The following is a 15,634-nucleotide window of genomic DNA, read 5'->3' as shown; positions in this document are numbered from 1 at the left end:
GTGTGCTTCTGGCTTGCCTCCCAGAAGTGGTAACTGGGGAGTTTGGGTGAGATCTGGAAGATTTGCCTTCGCATGAATAATTGTAAATGAAGACTCCGGCTGATGGGAAATCTGGAAGCCCTGTTTTCAGAAACGCTGACTGTACCAGCCCCATAGTTGGCAGTTAGGTTGGGCTGTACCCCCATCTTTGCACCCCTTCTCTCATTGGTCCCATGTAGGCAGAGGAGGCTTCTGGTACTGGCTGACCCCTGCCCAAACTTCCTCACCAAATCGCAACAGCCAGCTACTCTTTAAGTTCAGTTCAGGGAGCTATATCTGTCTGAGGAAAGCGAGCCATGGTACGGCTAAAGCTCCATCTTGCCTTGCATTCCTGTTTCCTTGGTGATGAGCCAAGCTCAAGCTTGACAGCCATCGCTTAGGAGGAAAAAGCTTGTTTGTGTCTCAGTGTTCCATGATTTTTATTTTCATCATGGATCTAGGAAACCAGGCAACAGGATGAGCTGTGATTCACAGCCCCGGGAAGACTCCCATATCTCCTTGTTTTAATGTATGGCTCACATAATTTATCTTTTAATTGTATTTATTGTGGTACAGCAGGAGTATTGTAGGGAGTAATCCAACAAAGCACACACACGCACGCGCGCGCACACACACACACACACACATACACACACACACACACACTCCCCAGCTCTCCCCCTGCCAAACCCCTCAGCCTGGCACCATCACAGCAGGGTTTTAGCAACTGTTGCTTGCAGCCAAACCTAAAGCATAACGCTAAGTTTTCCTTTGAGTAATTTTATTGAGCAGAATCATTCCAAAGAGAATTTTTGAATACATGATGATTTCCTTAAAGATTTTTTTGTTCTGGGCTGTGTGCATATACATTTCTCTATTACATGCATGAGGGGTGCTGCTACACACAGCATGAAGCTTGTCTTTCAGTGTCGAGGAGGGAGAAGGAAGGAAGGCTGAGGACCCATTATAGAAGGGCACGGAGGGAGATGAAGGAATTAACCTGGCCTCCGTCTTCTGCTTTCCCCACCTCTCTCTTTTATCTACCAAATAATAAACCAGAGGAACAGAGCCCTGGGCAGAGCAGCTACCTTAACAGCCCAGGAAAGCCTTCTACCTAAAACCTCTCTGCTGCCTCAGGTGGGTGCTGCCACGGTGACAACACATGACTCTGTTCCCCTGACAACCAGTCGCTAAGCTATGGCTGGTTTCTCTGATAGATTTTTACCTGCATAGAAACCTGTCTACCTTACAAGGCTTTGAGATTGCCTGCTTTTATACTGTCTGAAACCCAGTGGTGTGATCCCCACAGGTTCCCTAGTCTTCAAGGCCTCAATCGTCCCCCTGGTCGCCCTAGTTCTCTACAGCTTCACTCTGTGTCTTTTTCAGGTGACTGTGTTGCCTTGGGCTGATGGCCTTTCTTGCTAGTAACACGGCTCTTGGTGAGCCGCAATGCCTGATGCCTTCCGGGGAGGTTTGTTCTGTTTAGATACAATTCTATCACAATGTTGTAACTGAGTTTCAGCTGATACAATTTAAGGACCTTGTGAGTCTTCTCGCTGGACAGGCAGCTTGGGGTAACACCTAACTGGGAGCCAGGAGAAAGGCAAACGGGAACAGTGAAGTTTCACATTGAAGAGGTCCACAGAGAGCCAGGCTGATGTTCCCATGGGTAGGTTCTGAGGCCAGGCAGGCCTCCCTACTCAGAGGTCTCAGAGGAGGACAGGACTCAGAAGGCTAAGTGGAAGGATCAGCCCACCCTTTTCAACGACTGTGAGAACAACCGTACTCCAAGAAGCAAAGGAAGAGCTAAGCAGCCGCCGCCAACAGGGTGCAAGCAAGGTTTATAGGACAGTCAGGACACCTGGAACACAGCTCACATTTTCTAAGACCAGAGAAATCCACCAGTGTAGACCATGTGCTGAATGGACCCCAGCCCCAAATTCATGGAATTCTAAAGCATGGGGGACAGAGAGGAGGTTCACCCACTGTGATGCAAATCAACTGGAAATGAACTAGAAAGGACAAAGGGAAAACCTGCAGATGTGGTATCCCCCAAGTCCCCTGCCACAAGCAGCAGCCATTGGATACTCTGCCATTAAAACAGCTCCCTCTAAATAACACATCATGCAAAAGTGACAGAGGAGAGTCTGAAGAAAATTTGTGTGTATGTACACATGTACTTACATATACACATCATATATAAATACATACATGAATTTATCCATGAAAATCTAGATGTATGTATATATGGCTGGCTAAATATGAAAGCACAACATATCAACATATCAGTAGAAAGGACTTTTGATAACATTATAGGCTCACCTGCTAGGGAATACAGAAACCTTGAAATCTGTTTAAGTCTCAAAAACAGAGAAATTGGCTTTTTTTGTTGTTCATTTTATTTTGTTTTTGAGAAAGAGACAAGAGCAGGGAGGTGGGAAGGATCAGGGAGGAGTTGAGGGGAGGGAAAAACAAAATCAAAATATATTGTATGAAAATATTTTTAAGCAAAAAATAAGAATAATAAATGAAGAATGAAAATCAATCTGAAGTAAGCAAATGGCAGCCAGGAAGGAAGCTGAGCAGGTAAGAGCTGCTGATTCATCAAAGGATCTGAGTCTGGTATCCCAGCACCCAAGGAGGTGGCCACAGCTGTCTGTAACCAAGCCCAGAGTATCCATCTCATTTTGCCTCTGGCATCTGTGAGCACCTGCCCTCACATGCAGAGATGCACACCCATCTACACATAATTAAAAATCATCAAAATGAACCTTTTTATAAAAATGATTGGTTATTTGAATATATGGATAAAATGAAAGACTTCTTAGTAAGGTTGACCAAAAAAGGATGTAAATAACCAATGTCAAGAAAAAGAAAGTATCTCTGAGGCCCTGCCAGCATTTAGGAGATCAGAAGGAACAGGAGTAACCCCACATGAGGTAACAGTTGGGCTAGCATGGACTAATTCCTCGGAAAGCTCAGCTACCTCACCTCACCCCGTGAAGGAGTTCGTCCAACGGGCCAGTCCAGGAAAGAGTCTGAAAATGCAAAATTCCCCCAAAAAGAATTCTCCTTCTTCCAGATGGCTTAACTGTAGAATTCTACCAAATGTTTTAAAAGAAAATTAGTACCAACTTCATGCAGTCTGATCCAGAAAATAGAAGACAGAATGCTTACTGATTTGTTTGACAAAGCTAGCATTGCCCTGCACCCAAAATCAGAAAAAGCTAGAACACATACATTGTGCGCACACACACCAAAAATCAGTCCTTCAAAAACTAAATCGGATAGATGCTCAAAAAAATGCAGATCAGATTCATATATCTGTGTGTGTGTGTGTGTGTGTGTGTGTGTGTGTATAGTATAATATAATAGTATAATAATGTATATTTTTACTATGGCCAGTCAATGCTTTCCAAAATGTAAGTACTTTCAATATTTGAAAATTATTCAAGATAATCCAGAATATTAATAAGCTAAAGAAGAAAAATTATATCATTTATTAATGGGTGCAGAAAAAATATTTGATAAAAGTCAACATACATTACAGCAAGCATTCTAAGAAGACAGCTGTGGAGGAGATGGTGTTGCCCCAGGAAGGAGCACCCACAGCAGTCTATTGCTAATATCATATGTAATCGAGTGTAATCCTAAAAAAGACAGCTCCTCCCAAGGAAGAGGAAACTGTAGCAGCCCACTGCTGTGTGTAACCATGGAAACCAGGTGTTGTACTCTTAAGGTCAAGAGTTTGGCAACAATGCTGGCTGCCATCACTCTGGGCCACATAACATTGTAGGTTCTAGTGAATCTAGTGATAATAGGAAGGAAATAAAAGATTGACAGACTGGAAGAAAAACATTCCCTGCTTATACATGACATAAATGTCAGTGTACAAAACCACAAGGAATCCATTCAAGAGAAAGACAACCATAGCAGAAATAAATATTTCAGTTAGGACGTAATGCATAGCAATAATAAAGAAGAGCTTGTGACACTGAGAGGGAGTATAAGGGGAACATGGGAAGAGTTGGTGAAGGGGAGGGGTGGGTAGAAATGTGCAAATACAGTGCCCGTGTATGAAACCCTCAAAAGATTGAAAATTTAAAGAAGATCCCAGAAAAACATAAAAATGTGTTCAGTTTTAATGTCAGGAGTGGACACTGAAATTAAGCATAATGACATTCATAACCACTCCAAAACAACACAATGCTCTGGTCTAATGTAAGTAAGTCTCATTAAACGTGTATGGAAAGAGTGCATTGAAAATACACTCTTGTGTGTGTATGCATGTGTGCGTGTATGTGTGTGAGCATGATGGAGCATACCATGTATGTGTACATGCCTGTGATTGTGCATATGCATGTGTGCACATGCGTGTGTAGATGTGTGTGCATGTGTTTGTATGTGCATGTGTGTGTGCATACTTGTGTGTATATGAACTTGTTTGGGTATATGACTTTGATGAAGCATGATGTGCATGCATGCATATAGGCATTTATACATGTGTGCTTGTATTGTGCATGTGTGTGTATATGTGCTTGTATGTGTATAAGTATGATGGAGCATGCCTGTAATGATTCTAGTGCTGAGGAGGAAGAAGCAGAAGGAACATGAGTTAGGGAGACCTTGTATCAAACAAGTGTTTTTGTAGTTGTAGAAGCATAAGCCGTCTTACTGTAAAATGTATATGGGAAGATCCAGCCGCTAGCATAGCTACAATGATGTCTGTAGAATACTGTGGGAAGGGTTGCCTAACTGTATCACACGACATTTCAGAACTCTGTACTAAAGACGGTGGCAGAAGGCAATGCTCTCCCCCCCCAAACATAGAACCCAAAAGTAGACATACAAATGGACTGAGCCATTGGAGGGGATTTATTGAGGGAGATTCTAAACATGCCATCCCCGTGCTGGTGTCTATAGTCTCGCCTCATTGGTCAGTTTCCCAGTTTTGGTCATATATAGGATCCTACCGTGGGAGAAACTGGTCAAGGGCACATAGAACTTTCCTGTATTATTTCTTGCAAAATTATGGGATCTGAGATATACTAAATTTAAAGTAGTGAGCTGTAATATTTGAAAGTATAGTGAGATGTTACTATGCCACAAACAGTGGCATTGATAGATGTTTTGCCTTGTATTTAGACTTTTATTTTAATTTTGACAGTATCATCTTGTACACCAAACACTATAATCACAGTCACCTCTGTTACCCTTTTTAATCCTCCTCGCTCCAGTCAGCCCCCTTCTCACCAGCTGATCCCTGTCCTACCCCAACTCCTCTCTCCTTCCCTTCCTTCCTTCCTTCCTTCCTTCCTTCCTTCCTTCCTTCCTTCCTTCCTTCCTTCCTTCCTTCCTTCCTTCCTCCCTTCCTCCCTTCCTCCCTTCCTCCCTTCCTTCCTTCCTTCCTCCCTTCCTCCCTTCCTCCCTTCCTCCCCCTCTCTCCTTCCCTTCCTCCTTCCTTCCTTTCTATCTTTTCTTCTTTTTCAGTCTTTTAAAATTTCAGGCCCTGCTCAGCAGTCTTGCTGCTGTATGACCATGACTGTAAAGACTATGTCATAAATAGAGTTTGTAACACCAATACAATAGCAAACTCATTAGGTGGAATTAATTGTCTTCATGCAGAAACCAAATTTGGGTTTTTTTTTCTGTTTTTTTTGTTTTTTTTTTAAATTTTTTTTTTTTTGAGACAGGGTTTCTCTGTGTAGCCTTGGCTGTCCTGGAACTCACTCCGTAGACCAGGTTGGCCTAGAACTCAGAAATCCGCTTGCCTCTGCCTCCCGAGTGCTGGGATTAAAGGCATGCGCCACCATGACCGGCTAGAAACCAAATTTGGATTCTGGTTGTATTTTAGGTTTAAAGAATATTTTTTAACATGCCTTGTGTGTCTGCATACACGCTTACATTCCATACCTATGAGTATATTTTGCATGATCTTTGCAAAATGCATAAAAACTATAGCCACAATGACATGTTGCTGTGCAGCCTCCATGCAGATAAGTGCCACCAACTTGGTTTTCCCACTGAAATATTTATCTGTGCCAGCCAATCATAAGTAACACCTTGGCCACTTGTATCACCATATTGGCTATAGGAGTGTCCAGTGTTTATACTGAAATGCCGATTCAAATCTTGTCAGTACTGGACTCATCCATTTCTTAGCAGCTGAGTCAGAGGTTTTATAGATGAGAGGTTCTACAGAAGTTGACTTATCCCAGGGAAGAGGACTCAAAGGGCTTCACAAATTTATTCCATACAACAAAAAGAGATAATCCCACCTACACTGTGATGCAATGTTTTGTGCAAAAGCACTTGCCATAAGAGGGAGGAGCTCTTCTAACTACATACTCTGTGCTTCCTATAAATACCAAGCTATCATTGAATGCTGGCATGCATGGTTGGTGCATGCAAAGTATATTTTTCTAGGGAATGTAACCAGTTAAGATCTCCATCAGGGAAGCTATGAACTTCAGTTTTAGTAGAGAGCCTTCAGTCTTAAGCCTGATTCTATAAACCAGGACATCATGCATGAAAACTTACCAGACCCCATGACCTCACAATGGCAAAACACTTAACCTGTATACTCCTTGGAATAACCTTGCTGTGGTGTGGCATTCCCATTCACAACGTAGCAAAGCCTCTTGTCAGTTTCACTAAAGAGGCATCAAGTGTGCCCAATGGACAAGGTGTTTGTTAGTTGCTGTAGAGAATGAATGAATCAGCACACAGCCAGACCCTCCTTAGGCACAATCTTACCATGGAGGTTAGAGAGAACTACATGATATAAGCCAATGACAGGAACAAGAAAGAAGAAAATAAATGTGCTTGCAGAGAATCGTTTAAGTCTTGTGTATGTGCATGTGTATTTGCATGTGTGGGGGGTGCCTCTGTGTGTATGCGTGTATTTCATTCGTAATTATTAGATTCTCATGTAGCAAATAGACTGGTATTATAGACTAGAACCATATAATAAAGATTCCTACATGCCAGCATCCCAGTGGTTCTGTGTAAATGATATTCCCATCTAACAGTGGAGTTGCCATGAATTCAGATGAGAATATAGAAGTCAGAAACTAAATTTTGATCTTTTTCTTATTTTAGTTATTATAGTACTTTGTACTACTGACAAATAATACTATGAATAAGGTATAAAAAAGTGGGGGCTAAAGAAGCAAACTCGGGGTGTAGCCACCGTCAGAAGGCAGGGACAATCCTAGTGGGGAGGCCATCTTGGTCATACCAAGGTCTCCCCCTCAGTAGAGCACAAACAAAGGAACAGAAAGCTGTGTGGAAAGGAAGTGAGAGCCCAGAGATGTTTTGGTACGAGTGTCTTAGCTTTTCCTGGAAATCAAGAAAAGCTGTCAGCCACCAAGAGGGCATGGAATTAGACATTGTTCTGGGGACTTGAAGACCAGGTGAAGTATTTTGTCAGTTCCTAGGTGTGTGTACATTGATGTGATGTCATTAGGAGGTGCATCAGGAGACTCTTAGCAGACAGAGTTGATATTAAAGCTCAGCATGGGATTCTGGGTGCAGAGGACCCCTCCTTACAACAAGACTTGAAGGCTACCCTGTTCCTGCTCTCACTGCCAAGGATGCAGAATCCCAGCACCTACTGCTCCTGTGTTCAGCTTGAGGTTCAAGACCTCAGAGACCCTGAGTGAAGCCGCTTCCCAGAGCTCTGGGAGAGTTGGAAGTCAGAGGAGAGATAGGGGGAAAGTTCAGAGATAGAAGATGCCATAGGCTGTTAGAGATGAGGGTTGTGGTTTAAATACCCAGTGATGGGATACTGCCAAGTGTGTACAGCAAGAGCACATGAAGCCAGGAAGAGGGTGTTGGAAGAGGGAAATGTAGATTCAATCTTCACAAAAACATCAGGGGTATCTGGAAGGGACCTTAGGGAATCTGGGAAGCAAGCCAAAGCTGTACCTGTTTCTCAGAGATGTTAGAGGTTGTGCCAAGAGAAGGAGAGCTCAACTGCTGTTCAGTTCCTTAAAATGGGTTGAAGAGGTGACAACCAATGTCCTATGGGGCAGGTCAGATGCTACGTCAGCACCTAAGACTTCCTGTCTAACATTTGGAAGACCTGAAGTTCCCGTGCATTCCATCACAGGCTTAGCAGCACAGGATGGTGCCTACCACTATCCTGAATTTTCTTTTTTTCAGACAGGGTTTGAAAAACCTGGCTGTCCTGGAACTCACTTTGTAGACCAGGCTAGCCTAGAACTCAGAAACCCACCTGCCTCTGCTTCCCAAGTGCTGGGATTAAAGGCATGCACCACCACTGCCCGGCTATCTGAAAATTTAAAATTGGAACTTGGGTACATCGGAGGGGTTATCAAAGTCCATATGAACCCAGGCAGTTGTAAAGATGAGGGGACCTGACTTGCATGCTGTCACTGGGCTGACCTCCCTGAGACAGAGAAGGCAGTGAAGCTGAGTTCTTGCGCAGACCAGTTTGTCTCCACACTGTGGAATTACAGGTCTGGTAATCTTGTTCCATGTGCAAGCTGGGGGCTTGCACTGTGGGATGTTCAAAAACGTGTCTGCTTTGTCAGGAAAGAGAGAGAGAGAGAGACAGAGACAGAGACAGAGACAGAGACAGAGACAGAGACAGAGACAGAGACAGAGACAGAGACAGAGACACAAAGAGAGAGAAGAAAAAGGTGCTCAAATTTTGAGAGTCCCAATCAAGTCATGACCACCCCTGCTGAGAAAGGCTTCTCTGCAGTAGAGGAAGCTACTGAGGTGAGCCATGTCTGTCTAATGATCTATAGCTTGGTACCTTACACTGTAGCGTGGTAACACCTGTTCGGGAGTGGGCAACTGGACAACCAACTTCGCCCTCACTTGTTATGTGAACTCTGAAACCTGATGGTGCTTCTTTCAGGGATCTTTAAAGACCCCCAAAAAGCCATGCTTTTTTTTTCCAAAGAATTTTTCACAGTCACCTTTTATCCTTAAGTAATTTTGCTATTTTTGTCTCATTACAGGTAATGTATGAAATGGGAGGAGCAGCTGAAAGAAACAAAGACTCCCTTTCACAGAACCTCTTATTTGTAATGAAAAGTAAGTCGATTTTTCTCCTCACACTGATTTCTTGATCTTGGGACAATATCCTGAAAAATGCAGTCTACAGCCTGCAGTAGGGCAGTTTGAGTACCATTCCGCGGTGTTCAGGATAGCAAGGGGTGTGCTGCCACACTGAGCATTGACTAGAGTCTAATTGGGAGTCCAGAGGAAATGCAATCTTCACTGAGCTTCTGGCAGACAGGCATGTAAAATGCCTTTACTGCATCCGCGTATGAATACGGACGAGCTTGTCTGTGGAGACTAATGAAGATGAAATCAGCTTCCGAAGTTATTTAAGCCACAGCATGGTGAGTTCCATCACTAAAGATGACTCTAGGGCAAAACTAGAGTGGTATTTTATTTTTATGTACTTTCAGTTATGAGCTATTAATGTCCACTAAGTAGAAAGCTGATCAATGTTTATATGTATAAACACATGCATATATATATGTATGTATATGGTTATATATAGTTATTGGTTCCTACTTAGTGGATATTAATATTTTATACACATATATCAACTATAATTCTATCAGTATGTAACACTATCTCCTAACATAGATACCGTAATCAGATATGTATGACTCTGTCTGTTCTAGTAATCATTTTCTTAATAGAGTCTCTGGTGATTCACATTTCTCTGGTAGCCTCTTCAGGGGAAAGGTTGAGTCTCCCTCCGGCTGAGGCAGTCATTTGTCTTTCCTGGAAAGACAATCTAGGCTTGGTGAAGTGGTCAGATGCTTTGAAATGGAGGTCAGACATCTGCGTCACCACTGACTGAAGGCGTCACCTGCACATCACAGCCTGTGGTCATGATGCATTGTTTACACAGGGGCCCTCTCTGCGGGCCTCTCAGTCATGCAGCTTTTGTGAGTTCTCTTGGCTGAGAGGCTGCAGGGGAACAGGAGGAGCAGGGGTGAAATCCCAAAGGGCTGGAGACTGGAAGCACTCAGCCTTGCTCACCCTCAGTGAGGAGGGCACCAGCCGCCCACTGAGGTGACTTACCTTTTCACTGTTAGGCTGATCTCCACGTGCACCTCCCGGCTGGTCTCTGTGTGAAGGTCTGAGAAACAGAGCTTACCATAGATGTTATCACTTTGTTTTTCCTGGTAGTAAGGACACATATGTACGTAAAATGAGAAAATGGTGTCTGGGGACTTTTTTTTTTTTTAAATCTTGCTTGTCTTATCAAATGCCTGTATCTTAATATCTTAAAGTCTTTCTTTTGTTTGCCCGTGTTAACAAGTTAATTTGATTTCAAGAAAACATGGGTGAAAACATTAGTCCTCAGCAGGAGGATTGAATTTACAATGTGCTCTGGTATAGTTATGATTCTTATGTGAAGTGGTGGATGCTTTCTGTGGAGGGCACAGAAGGTGTCTGGCTTTGGGTCTCCTTAGCTTTTCTGGGGAAAACAGAACAGTCCTACGGATCATGCAAAGCCACAGCAGTGCTCCTTTAGCACCCAGCATAGCCACCACGGGCTCAGGCACCTACACTTGGCCTACAGAAGATTGTAGTTACTCACATTCTTCGTCATACTGCTGTGATAGTATTGTGACTCTGCAGAATGTTAGGGCGCCATGGAAAGTAATTACGAGGACATAGAGCTAAGAAACAATGGCTTTCAGTACAGTCTTCTTCACAGTAGGATACCCACTTAAGGATGGTGGAGGTTTAGTTTTGAGGAAACTAGAGATGTGCCTTTGAGTAAGGTAAGCAGGGGGTCTACTCATCTAGGCCTGAGAGTAGAAGTAAATAAAACAGCTTCTCTCAGAAATTCACTCACCCAGGTCTGAGAGGCATGAGGCAGGCAGGATACCTGTGAAGTCTGCTTTCTGCTGGCACTCTTGTAGCCATGGACAGGGGGCTGATGGGACATCCCCAGAGGTTCCCATCTGTGTCAGGAACATGCTGGTCCCTGCCACATCAATGTGCAGTCTGGTCATGTGACTTAGAGAGAAGACAGAAATGGATCAACAAATGATGTGACCCATATTTATGTATAGTATTTTAGACATTTTTACCTTTATTAAGAAGACATTATTATTTATATATGGGTCCTCCCCACCCCTATCTCTCTCATACACACATACACACACACACATGCAAACATACACACATAGACACACACACAAACACACATCCACATCCACACACACACACTTTAAGAACACATGGTACTTGTTTAATTATTATATCTTTAAATGAGTGATTCTTATGCCTATATTATTATCTTGAGGCGGTTCCAAAGAACAAAACTTTAAGCTTAAAAGTTTTGAAGAATTAGAATTTCCAAATGCTCTTCTCACAGATGAAGATTTTGTCTCTGTGTCCACTGCCCCTTCTCTCCCTTGTGTTTTCTGAGACACTTCCCTTTCTGTGCCCAAACATTTAAGTGTGCCATTCTACCACTAATGTCTTCTCTACTTGGTTTCCTCCCCAAATTCCACAGTTTCCTCTCAGATGTCCCTACAACAATCACACTTCTGTCCTGTGATATCTCTTTATCTTCCTACTTGTTCACTAAAATACTGAATTTTCACTGAAGATATTACAGACAGATACATATAGACCATATGTATACATGTACATATACACATACATACATACATACATACATACATACACACACACACACACACACACACACACATACACACACACCACACATATGTAAAAGGTAGAAACTAACCTGCTTTTCTGGTGAACATTGTGAAATGTCTGAACAGAATCCTAAGTACTTATGCAAAGCATTTCAAGTTTTACTTTTGCAATACTGTTCAAGATACAGGCACTGTGGTTTTCATTGTGGTTTAAAAGCCACTTGAGCTCAGAAAGTATCTACACATACACTACAGAAATGGAAGGCTCCTCCCAGATTCTTAGCCAACACACACATTATTGTTTCTATGCTATTCAGAATATTCCTAATCCAAAGCCCACCTGTTGGAGCTCTAGCCCTACCTTGAAAAGTTGGTCAAGGTCTTGTAACTGCAGACTTTTCTGTATGACTAACCTGGTGTCTGAATGGTACCAATACACCTTGCTTCTGCAGCTGGAGAGAGAGAGAGAGAGAGAGAGAGAGAGAGAGAGAGAGAGAGAGAGAGAGAGAGAGCGCGAGAGAGAGAGAGAGAGAGAGAGAGAGAGAGAGAGAGAGAGAGAGAGAGAGAGAGAGAGAGAGACTCTTTACCTAGAACTTTAGCCTAATGACAGATGCAACCAATTGAGGTGGAGTCACCTGGAATGTTTAACTGTTTGCTTCGATCGAGGTTAGCACTGGCGCAATGTATTCGAGATAGGGTAGTTATTTTCTAGTAATGGGAAACTAGAGTCAAAACTCATGCTTTTATGACTGTGTCAAGTGCACAGAAGCCTGTTGGGTTGGACCTGGTAAGAGTCAGTGCTGACAGCCAGGACAGGAGGAAGTATACTCTTCAGAGAGCCGTGAGCCGTGAGTTGAGGTTGAGAAGCTGTGGCCAAGACTCAAGCCAATGGCAAGAAGAGTCACTGTCTGTCTGGAAAACTGAATGCTAGTGGAAATATCATAGATCTCGGGGGGGGGGGGGGAGGCGGGGGAGAAGGAGACTCCACTGTCCACACAGAGTGGGAAGGAGCGCTTCCATAGAGTGAGCCCAGCCTCTGCAGTGATTTTTAAAAGCCATTTACAATGTTCATCTATTTCTCTCCTAGCAAGTGAAAATGTCGTGATCAGTCATTTGTTCCAGTCAAAGCTGTCACAAACAGGATCGCTCATATCTTCCTACCCATCCTTTAAATTTGGAGGACACAAATCCACCCTGCTTAGCAAGAGAAGCGCCTCTTCCATGGTTGGAGTAAATAAGAATTACCTAGAACTTAGCAAGGTAGGGATTCCTTGTTCCTGCTTCTGTTGTCTTTACTCCGCTCGGGCACAATCTCTCCGCAGTTTTAATACAATGTGAAGATACGCACACTCTAACAGAAGGAATTGAAGGAAAGAGGCTGGGTTTTGGTACAATGGGAAGATAGTCATGTTCTGACAGAAGGAATTAAAGGGAAAGATGTGGACTGGTTGCCTTTCTGTTGCAGAGGAGGAAAGAGCTTAGCCATCTTACACTTCCAATCTCATACATCACTGAAGGAAGTCAGGGCAGGAACTCAAGGCAGGAACCTGAAGCACAGACCAGGAAGGAATGCTGCTTGTTTGCTCTTTGGCTGGCTCAGGTTTTTGTACAGCACAGCCACTTGCCCAAGAAATGATGCCTGGTCTATCCTGCACTAAGACAGAGCCTCACAGACCAACCCAATAATGACAATCACTTGTCACCTTTGTTTGTTTGCCTGTCCGTTTTTGTTTTTGTTTTCCAGGAACTGCTAGGCTATTTCAGGTTTACTGATAACGCTAAGAGAGGTAGTGTCTTAGGCTCTAACTGTGTGAGAGGACACAGAGTTTCAGTATTCTGACCATTAGTGTGAACGGTTTCATAGCGATATCCTCAGTTGTCTCTGTGACATCCTGATCATTTTTTTTTATCTCAGTGGCCATCTTTTTGGATGGATGTTAAAGAACTTCAGGGTAATTATATTAGAAGAGATAAACGTAGTATCTTATCCCGGTGACCTGATTGCTTCTAAGGTTCAGGTCTGGAAATGATAAATTGTCATTTCTTTTATTTTCCCAGGACTGGAATGTTCCACCGTTTGTTTGTAGACCTTGAGCTTGCTTTTGTGTTACATCAACTGTCAGTGTGCCTCTTCCACACATGTTGGATTTATGACTAAAGGTTCCATTTCTAAAGGAGAACTAAAACCCCCCATGCCGAGTCATTTCAAGTGCTGCGGAAATGTCCGTGCACTGCTTTGAACACAAGAGCAAACTGCTTTAACAAATCTTGCTTATGTCTTCCAAAATACAGAGTAGGAGATGCATAACTTGGAAGGGGTTGAGAACAATTGATTTTTTTGTTGTTGTTGGTTTTTTTTTTTTTTTTTTTTTGAGACAGAGTTTCTCTGTATAGCCTTGGCTGTCCTGGAACTCACTTTGTAGACCAGGCTGGCCTTGAACTAAGAAATCCACCTGCCTCTGCCTCCCAAGTTCTGGGATTAAAGGTGTGCACTACCACATCCAGCTTCCATTGATTTTGAAAATGTAGTTACTGAGGCAGGTGGAAATATATCTTAGCTCTCCAGTTCAAAGGAAAGCATGGTTTAAGATGCTGCCCTTCGAAAAATGACAGATGTGTGGGAGTATGTGTATGCATATGTGTGTATGTGCAGATGTAATGTGTGTTTCTGTGCATATACCATATGTGCATGTACATGTGAATGTATATATATATATATATATATATATATATGCATGTGGATGTTGTGTATATGTATATGTGTACATAGGTACATGTGTGTGCTTGTGTTGCAGTATGTGTTTGTGTCTTTGCACATGGTTTGTATGTGCACATGCATATGGATCTGTGCTTGTACATGTATGTGTATCTATGTGTGTATATATAAATATTTATAGATATGTATGTGCATATATGGGTATGCTTTTGTATAAATATGCATATGTATATCCACTCTGTTTGTGCATACACCTGTATGCATGTGCCTGTCTGTGTATATGTGTATTTATGTACCTGTACATGTGCACTTGTGTTTGTATGTGTCTCCCTATGTGTATGTGTGCACCTGTGTATATGTGCCTGTTTGTGCATTTATGTATGTATGTGTGTATGTATGTATGTATGTATGTATGTATGTGTGTGTATAAGCATGCCTGTGTATATGTGTGCCTCTGTGTGTGTATATGTATGTGTATATGCTTATATGTGCCTGTGTGTATGTATATGTATGTTTGTATATGTATGTGCCTCTGTGTGTGTGTGTGTGTGTGTGTGTGTGTGTGTGTGTGTGTGTGGGCATGTGCTATTAGTCAGCAGACCCTAGGATCAGTGACCCTTAGTTATGTTGTAGAATTAGATGTGTCAGGGAACCCATCTCACAGCCTAGTGAAAGCCATGTCTACATTAAGAAGCCAAGGGTTCCCTTGTGGAAAGCTTGATTCCAAGGGGCTTTTCATCCAGACATCAAAAGTAAAAACTTTCCATACACCTAATCTAAACTGTATATTTTAACCTCAGTTATTAAGCATCTGAGACCTGGCCACCTTTAGACTTTTCCCTGAAGCACTGGAGAGGAGAGATAATTCACAGTAGCAAGCTGCCCAGAAAAAAAAACCCTTGTGCCCCACCTGTGGGGATGGAGATTTACTTTCATTACGGATTCCTTAAATGCTCTCTTCCCCATTGCCCTTGCTTTACCCTTCAACCTACCCCAGCCCTTGTACATCAATCTCTGGGCCAGAAACATGGAATTTTACCCATTCCTTAACTGGACATGACACTGGGCATTGGATTTGTGGAAATGGGTAGATGCTGGCCAAGTGCTTCATTTTGCATTCCCTTGTTGGCCACAATGAATCACTGCCCTGAATAGTTCATCTTAATGGAAGGAAATGAGCTGCGGTCCTCATGGTACCAAACAGATGATTCTTTCTTATTAG

General features: G+C 42.8%; 1 protein-coding gene across 2 annotated transcripts in view; it reads left to right on the top strand.

The window, feature by feature from the left end:
* Positions 1–15,634, top strand: part of Myo16 (myosin XVI) — a 486,437-nt gene that overhangs the window by 334,722 nt on the left and 136,081 nt on the right. For both annotated transcript variants that reach the window (XM_021170663.3, XM_029481007.2), the window contains exons 24-25: positions 9,012–9,087; positions 12,784–12,956. In XM_021170663.3, coding sequence (XP_021026322.1) covers positions 9,012–9,087; positions 12,784–12,956 — 249 coding nt within the window. The remainder of the gene's footprint in view (positions 1–9,011; positions 9,088–12,783; positions 12,957–15,634) is intronic.

Source organism: Mus caroli, unplaced genomic scaffold, assembly GCF_978045245.1.
Source record: "Mus caroli unplaced genomic scaffold, Mus_caroli_1 scaffold_10, whole genome shotgun sequence".
In the NCBI taxonomy this organism is placed as follows: Eukaryota; Metazoa; Chordata; class Mammalia; order Rodentia; family Muridae; genus Mus; species Mus caroli.
This window is presented reverse-complemented; position numbering and strand designations above follow the sequence as displayed.